Below are 8732 nucleotides of genomic sequence, written 5' to 3' on the forward strand. Positions count from 1 at the left end.
TTAAAATATATATTTTAACATGGATGGGGCCATTTTATTTACATGCAAAGCATTCTGGGTAACTGATGACATCAACTAGGTCATCGACATGAGGCTGCTAGCGACTATATCCACCCTGAAGGTTAATCTTGGACAAAATCTGATGATCGACTCTTTTAAATGAAACCAGAGAGCGTTGACAGAGAGGAGAAGGTAGAAATGACTCAGCCTGTAACTGAAAACATGGATGGAGGACAACAGAGCTGCTTCATGGAAGAAGAACCTCAGCTTAGCCTGTTAGCTTTAGTGTAACAAGGTGGGAAGCACCTGGATTGTGACTTGGAGGACGTGACTCAAAGGTCAACTGGTAGATTACTAAACCATTGTTAAATAATCTAGGGATTCCCTATTACAAGTACTCGGGTAGGTCTGGCTCCAGAATGACAAAAGCAGAAATAGTTTACAAAATATATTTTATTCATTTTTCTCAGTATTAAAATTAACCAGTTCACAAGATATTACAATGGATGGATAGTTCTGGAGGAATGGAACTGCAACAGTTCTAAAGTGCTTATTCTAAATCTTAGCACCACGAGGCACTCACCTGAATCGAGAAAATCATTAAGCAACTACATGAGAGTAGTGAGGTACAATGAAAGTTTCGAATAAAATGCATACAAAGGGTGAGAGCACAATATTGCAACAGGAGCAATCTTCTGTAGACAAAATAACTATTAGTAAAGACGCCAGTCAACAATGCAAACCAACAAAGATACAAAAATAAAATGTAAAGAAAAACAGACATGTACATTAGTCACAGCAAACATGTGGATTAACAGCTCCAATACCACCCGCTACACAAAGGCACATATCCTGAAAACAAGTAAATATTTAGCGAGTGTCTAGCAAACATTTACCCCTTATAAAAACAAAACAGCAACAACGTGCAGAGAAACCACGGCCGTAATCAGACATCTAAAGGACGCCAAAAAGTTAGCTATACTGAACCCACAAACAGCCGCACATAATAATCAAAACACATTTACCTCAAAAAAACATCCTCACGAAGCCTGACCGGTTGCAAAACCTGAGGATCACGGTGCCAGCGCTCACCCAGCAAAGTTGCCGACATGCCTGTAGCTACGCATAAAGCGTCCGATCACCAGCCAACGCCCTTTGTGCATGAAAAACCCGGCGTGTGCACCAGGAGCCTAAATACTAATTAGCCAGGCAGCACCGTCACTAGAAAGAGGAAGGACGGACAAAAGGTGCATTCACGAACCCCACTCCAGTGGGAAATCACAGCGACCACCAAGATATTCCCTGCAACCAAACCACCCGGTTACATTAGCGTTAGCCCAGATGCTATCACCATATATATGTATTAGCTCAGCGCTACACATTCTCCTCTCGTCACTGAGGTCCTCCATCCACATGACAGAGAGGGGAACACAAAAACCTACAACTGAAAATATGGATGGAGGACCTCAGTTGAGCTTGTTTGTCGCGCTAGCGCCGAGCTAATACATATAAGGCAATATAGCGTGAGGGCTAGCGCGAAGGCTAACAGGCTAAGCTGAGGTTCTTCTTCCATGAAGCAGCTCTGTTGTCCTCCATCCATATTTTCAGTTCCAGGCTGAGTCATTTCTACCTTCTCCTCTCTGTCAACGCTCTCTGGTTTCATTTAAAAGAGTCGATCGTCAGATATTGTCCAAGATTAAACTTCAGGGTGGATATAGCTCGCTAGCAGCGTTGCACCGATGACCTAGTTGATGTCATCATTTACCCAGAATGCTTTGCGTGTAAATAAAATGGCTCCGTCTGTGTTAAAATATATTTAAAAAAATTTACAAAACTAAACAGCCTACAGTATTTTTCCAGCCTTTATTTTACAGTTAAAATAAATATTTATCAAATAAAGTTTAATGTTACAACTAATCGTGGATCCCTTTAAAGTAAAAGAACTCTCTAGTCCAGGGCTATTCAGCTAAACTGCTCCGGGGGGCCACAGTTGCTGCCGGTCAACAGCTGAGGGGCCGAACATAACATCCAGCAATTAAAGTTATTATATAAATAAACCAAGTATTACAAAGATATGTTACCTTTGAATTAGTTTAGTTTGCTGCATTTAATCATGATTACAACATACAGAACCCTATAAAAGTAGTGATAATTACACATTATCAAAAACAAAAAAACACATTATGCCTCCTATTAGACACAAATATTATTTTTGACATCTCTGCCTTGCCAAATTTTTAAACCAATTTTATTTTCACTTTCATCATTTTATCTTCAACTGCTTGTAGTTTTAACAGTTTTGAGTGTTTATAGAAATGGTTTTACCAGCTTCTAGCCATGGTTCTGGTGGTTTTGTAGATACCAAACATGTCTATGTTTATCTAAAAGAACTTAGAGCAATTAAAGTAGAAAACCGGGGGTTTAGGTTTAAGAGATGAATAAACCAATTGGTGGGCCAAACTTCGGTCACTCCGGCCCGCGGGCCGCCAGTTGAATAGCCCTGCTCTAGTCTTTGTTTATTGAAACAATATTATTTGAACTGCGACTCTTTCTCATCTCTCTGATAGTGATTCAAAATAATCCAAACAAAAACATCAGATTCTTCTCTACAGTCTGTCGTTAGTTATTGTAGCAAAGCTCTGTTAACATTCAAACATTCCCCTCTGACATCACTTCCTGTTACTTCACATGCAGATATATCTCAACAACTGTTCATCTCAGTAGCGTGATTGTCTTTTTGCAATATGTTATCAATGTCATCTTTCCAAAAATATTTGATGTCAGAGGCTCTTTAAGAAAGATGCAAAGGTGGATTTTCCACACACAGCTTTGATATTTTAGCTTTGTTGTGTTTAATAAAGTCATGGTACCATGCTTTTGTAACCTTATGGTTAGTTTAAAACCTTGTAACCTTTACTGTCCTGTTAACGTAAAAGCATTTTAAAGGAAAAATATTTTTTTTATTTCCCCTTTTCCATCATACTATTGAATTAAATGACAAACAATTAAAATTTTGCCTTTTTTGTGGAAGGTGTTGATTTACAATCCAACATTTTTGAAGTATGTCTATGAGTCTTGGCTTGAAAGTCATGGACGATACCCTTCAACCGGCTTCCTCAGCTTGCTGTTTGCCATCCACATATGTGATGAGGTAAGTCAAGCTGCTCCAGTAAGAAACAACCAATCACTGAACCTGAAACACAAAAACTGTTCAATATTTTATCCAAGTGAAGTTATGTTCTGCTGTAATGGTGGTAACGTGTTGGATGATAATCTCATCTTGTTCAGGTCAATGTGTTTGGATTTGGCGCAGACCAGTATGGAAACTGGCATCACTACTGGGAGGAAAACCATTTGGCCGGAGCTTTCCGACACACCGGCGTCCACGACGGAGATTATGAATACAACGTCACCTTGCTGCTAGCAGACAAGCACAAAATCCAAATGTTTAAGGGGAGATGATACCAAACGTGGACCAACCACCACATAAACATCAGCATCAACCTTTGACAGCTTTCCTCCTTTTATGATGTCCACAAACTGCTTTAGCTATTTTATTTAGACCAGTTTCCTGTTATTTGCAGAAGCTGCTGTTTCCCGTTAAAGCTTTGGCCTTAGTAGGACACTTCGGTGACGAGGCAAAAGCACCACTGCTTCATTTCACAATCTATAATCCAAAAATGTCTGTCAGCAAGCATGCTATATAAAAGTTTTAATACTAATACAAGCTTTATATGTTTAAAGTTTTTTATTTTGTTCATTTTCTCCTATATGACATTGTACCTGTGTGAATAAGCCAGCAGCTTAAAAACAAAGTGCCATATTGTGTTTTTCATGTGGAGTGTGGGATTTGCTGCAAAATTAGATATTTTTATGTTGTAAGAACTTTGTTGGAACCTTGGAACAAAAAAAAGTTATTTCAAGTATTATAAAAATGAACTTATTCACAGCTCTGCAAATGTGTCCACACTGAGAAATTAGTTGTTTCACTTTTTTTAAAATGGCTGCAGTAAAAGAAAAGATTTAACAAGACGAAAGGGAAATTGAAAGTCAACCTAAAAACTTTACCCTGCTGAACAGATTTTACTGTAGAGAATTTGTGATTTTCTTTAAAATCCTCCCTCCGGTGCAGAGCGCGCACGTCCAAACTCTCATTGACTTCCATTGTATCTGAGCTCAGAGCTCCCTGTTTAAAACCAGAAGCGAAGGGTCGTTGTTAATGTCATTTATTCTGCATGAAACATCTTATGCCTCGACAATAGACACGGTGTGGTGTGATGAACAGATACTTCTGCCACTGTTCAGAAGCTTTTTTAAATTCAGTTTAAACAGTGAATGAGTGGGAGAGTGTGTGGCTTTCACATGTAAAACAGTTTAATGTAGTCAGTATAACACCTAGCAAGATGGCTGCCACAAATCTCACCATCAGCAACTATTTCAGTCAAACTGTGCCTGGAGTCAACCTACTTCACGTACGGRGGGCAATATTATAGGCAGAAACATGGGTGTGCCATGGGATCCCCAGTTTCTCCTATTGTTGCAAACCTGTACATGGAGGAAGTGGACAAGAGAGCCTTGATGTCCTTTTCAGGGGTGCCACCGAGCCATTGGTTCAGATATGTTGACGACACCTGGGTTAAAATTAAAGCCCAGGAAGTCCAACATTTCACTGATCACATCAACTCCGTGGATGAATATATTAAGTTCACACGAGAGGATGTAAAAAATGGCAGGTTGGCGTTCCTGGATTGCGATGTCTCGGTTTCAGATGGAGGACGGTTGGAAACTGGCGTGTATCTTAAGCCCACCCACACAGACCAATATTTGCATTTTGACTCCCACCACCCACTGGAACACAAGTTAGGAGTGATCAGGACTCTGTACCACAGAGCAGACAGTGTCCCTACAAACCCAGGAGCCAGGCAGAAAGAGAAATCACACACACGACAGGCCCTGGAGCAGTGTGGTTATCCTGACTGGGCTTTCTTGAAAGCAGACAGGAAACACAGACAGGATTCCATGCAACCTTCAGGTGAAAATGAAGACCCCAAACCCAGACCCAAACCAGTGGTTATTCCGTATGTTGCGGGTGTTTCGGAGAAACTGAGATGTTTATTTTCTAAACATGATGTCCCGGTAGCTTTCAAACCCCAAAACACATTACGGAAAAAGGCTGGTTCACCCCAAAGATCCGGTTCCCCGGCACAAACAGAGCAATATTGTATATGCTGTTAAGTGCCAGGAGGACTGCGACCAGTTATACATCGGGGAAACAAAGCAGCCACTGTTCAAAAGAATGTCCCAACACAGACGAGCTACATCTAATGGCCAGAACTCTGCAGTTTTCACTCATTTACAGGCCAGCGGTCACTCTTTCAGAGATGAGGATGTTCTCATTCTTGATAGAGAGGAACGTTGGTTTGAGAGAGGAGTAAAAGAAGCCATTTTTGTGAAGAAAGACCGTCCATCATTAAACAGAGGTGGAGGCCTCCGTTTTCAGTTGTCCCCCTCCTACAGTGCAGCTATTGCCAGTATCACTCCACCCCCTGTTAACAATAGGTGTTAATTAGGTGTCAACGATAGCCATGTGATGTGAGTATCAGTCACATGGAGGCAGTGCTTAAAAGCCTGAATTTTGCCTGAAACTCTCAGACTGAAGAAGTCTCTTGGAGGAGAGACGAAACGTTTCATTAGAGAAGAACCCGTCCAGAAGACCTATACAATTTTTTTCTTTTTTGATTTTTTACCTGGATTACTGAGATGCATCAGGACACTATTTCAGTATATTTCCACATCTCTACAGAGCCCATCTTGTGCCATTGGATTAAAAAAATGCACGGCCATGAGATTATTATTGCAGTCATTTCCATGCAGAGACTGTTGGTTGTATACATGGACCAGTCTGAATCAATTTACTATACTTATTCATGTATAATACTAGAAATTTTACCCTAAAAATCACCCATAAAGTGTATGTGTGTGTGTGTGTGTGTGTGTGTGGGGGGGGGGGGGTATTATACACAGGTTATTGATGATTAGATTTTTAAAGCATTTTAAGCTAAAAAAAATGATGATCATATTATACATGAATAAATATGATAATTTCATTTTATTATTGGAATGAATGACATACTTCAGTCACTTGCAGTTAGACATGAAGTAATTCTTAACATTATAAATTGCAGCTATAATACACAAGTGAATATTGGAGTTTTTATTTTATTTTTATTTTTTATGGCTCCTCTATCACCTGTGTTTTTGCTCTGTGGAAGGAGTCGGAAATATATCACGTTCAAGAACACGGTAAAAAAAAAAGAAAAGTTTCCCAACATTAACCTACGGCGTTCAAAGTATTCTCACAAAAACTATGAAAAAAAGAATAGTTTAGATTGAACCACTCTTTGGATCAAACACACACATCATAATAATAATAATAATATAATAAGTGTGGGGTACCTCTGAAGAGTTCAGAAAAACTGCATATTCATATATAATCTGACTTCAACAATGTTTGTATCGCTCACAAAAAGATGCATCTGCTCAAAATTATCTTCTGGCCACAAGTTATTATTTTATGGTCATGTGTTATTGTCTTGTGACCATGCATTCATTTTTTTAATCCAATGTCACTGGATGGGATCCATTTATCTCAATGCACATGAACACATAACCTTTTTGCTCCAGTGCACTAAAGATTCACCATCATTCATTTTATTTGAATAATGTAGAAGATAAATTTGGTTTTGATCGTTTGGTAAGTTATGGATTAGATCAAATGTTGTGCTCACCACAGTAGACAGGATTTGTAATTAACAAATGACATCAATACAGGCGGTAAAATGGATATTGACGTATGTCTTTTTACAGCGGTGCCTTTATCAGTTAAATAAAATGACCCAGTGTGCATTTTTAATGTACACTTTAAGAGTTTGAATGAAAAATAGATGTTATGTGCCTTCGATTGGGAGCTTCTAGGATTTATTGCTGCATTAAATGAAACCGTATTATAATTGTTATAGTCGCTGAAGGACTTGCTAATGTTCACGTTAGCAGGCTGTATGTTGTGTTAGGATAATTATTTAAATAAGAAATGCAGTACAGCCATCTAAAGTGTATCTTATCATTGTGTTGACCAGGCTTGAATATATTTGCTCAAAGAAAACAAAAGAAAATCTGCACTCTTTCATTGTTATGTTAACTGAGTCATAATTTCATATGACTGGATAATTTTTATTATTTTTTTGGTTTTATTATAACGGCTCTGTAAATATACATCTGTGTTGTATCGTTTAGTTCTCACAGTGTGTAAATGGAGCACAGGTCTGATCATTTAACAATAAAATACTCTGAACAAAAACTATAACAAGTCCTTTTTTATGACCGAACATGTTTGATGACATGCTGTATTGATGTGAAAGACCTGACCAGCACACAGCTGTTTGGATTATTATCTTATCTTTTTGACTATAAAAAGATATTTGGATTTTGAAACTGTGAAGAAGCGACGGCTAAGATTTTATGTGACTCTGAAAAAATTATGATTAGCTTTTAAAAAGGTCTTTGCAGTCTGTGTTTTCTTATTTTGTAAAAATATTTCAGATCAATAAAACTTCTAAACCACTTTTCCTATTATTTTTATTTCCTTTATGGGAACATAAATAAAGTGCAATGCAAAAGTATTTAGTTATGCTTGATTTTTTTATTTTGATACCTTAAAGCCTGAACTTGAAATAGATTTTCAGTTTGATTATTAATGGACCACAACATACTCAAGATTATTGATATCAAATATAGAATAATAATTCTTTTAAATTAAAGATTGTTAAAGCAATGCATATTGTTGACCTTTTGCATGCCAAGAGTTTTTAAAATAAGATCATCTCATGTAGAGAACAGATGGAGTTTAATCTATTTTAGTCAAACCTTGAGAAGAAAGACTGTCAGATTTCCCCATAAAACTCCTCACTTTACTGCCCTCCAGTGTTCCTTAAGGTGGAAATAGGCTTAAAGGAGGATTTGCAGGAGTGGAAAGAGAGAATTATGAGGTCTTATCCTAAGGAGAACTATTTTAACTGGGAGGAATAAAAATAGAATTTCTGGGGTTGGGAAATATTTAGAAATATCCTCTTGTGTTAAACAAATGTTACATGTTTATGAAGAAAAGTTTTCATATGGGTCTTATTTGACATAACTTGTATGTCAAAGAGAAGGAATTGAAAGACATTTTGTGTCTGATTAACTGAATGTTAGATCCAGCAGAGGTCTATAAAGTCCTTGAAAAAATAACTAAGTAAAAGTAAAATTACATGAACAGAAAATGACTGATAAAAAAAAACTTTCACTGATGAGAAAACTACTCAAGTAAAAGTCGTAAATCTGCTCACAAAAATTGGGAAAGTAAAAGTATATTTACACACTCTCTAAGAAATAAACTGTTGAATTTACTGAACCAAACTGGTTCCACTAAACCAGGTTGAGTAAAATGAGCAATAAATGTATATTATTTGCTCAGTTTACTTAACTAGGTTTAGTGGAGCCAGTTGATCTGACTTTGTTGAGTAAATTCAACACTTCATTGTTTTAGAGTGCAGAAACATCTTTCATGATGAGTTCAAACATATTAATTTTGTAACGAGTGACTAGGTGTTACATTTCAATGTAAAGAAGGAAAAGTATCATTTTTAGCTTTAAAATGTAATGAATTAAAAGTAAAAGTAGCTATTTAAAAAGAT

At 37.4% G+C, this 8732-nt stretch overlaps 1 protein-coding gene across 2 annotated transcripts in view; it reads left to right on the forward strand.

The window, feature by feature from the left end:
* Nucleotides 1-3743, forward strand: part of LOC106531859 (CMP-N-acetylneuraminate-beta-galactosamide-alpha-2,3-sialyltransferase 1) — a 98346-nt gene extending 94603 nt beyond the window's left edge. For both annotated transcript variants that reach the window (XM_014027795.1, XM_014027796.1), the window contains exons 6-7: nucleotides 3032-3151; nucleotides 3289-3743. In XM_014027795.1, coding sequence (XP_013883249.1) covers nucleotides 3032-3151; nucleotides 3289-3462 — 294 coding nt within the window. In that variant the 3' untranslated portion in view covers nucleotides 3463-3743. The remainder of the gene's footprint in view (nucleotides 1-3031; nucleotides 3152-3288) is intronic.
* The last annotated feature ends 4989 nt before the right edge of the window (nucleotides 3744-8732 follow it).

The sequence above is a fragment of the Austrofundulus limnaeus genome, unplaced genomic scaffold (genome assembly GCF_001266775.1).
Source record: "Austrofundulus limnaeus strain Quisiro unplaced genomic scaffold, Austrofundulus_limnaeus-1.0 Scaffold683, whole genome shotgun sequence".
Taxonomy (NCBI): Eukaryota; Metazoa; Chordata; class Actinopteri; order Cyprinodontiformes; family Rivulidae; genus Austrofundulus; species Austrofundulus limnaeus.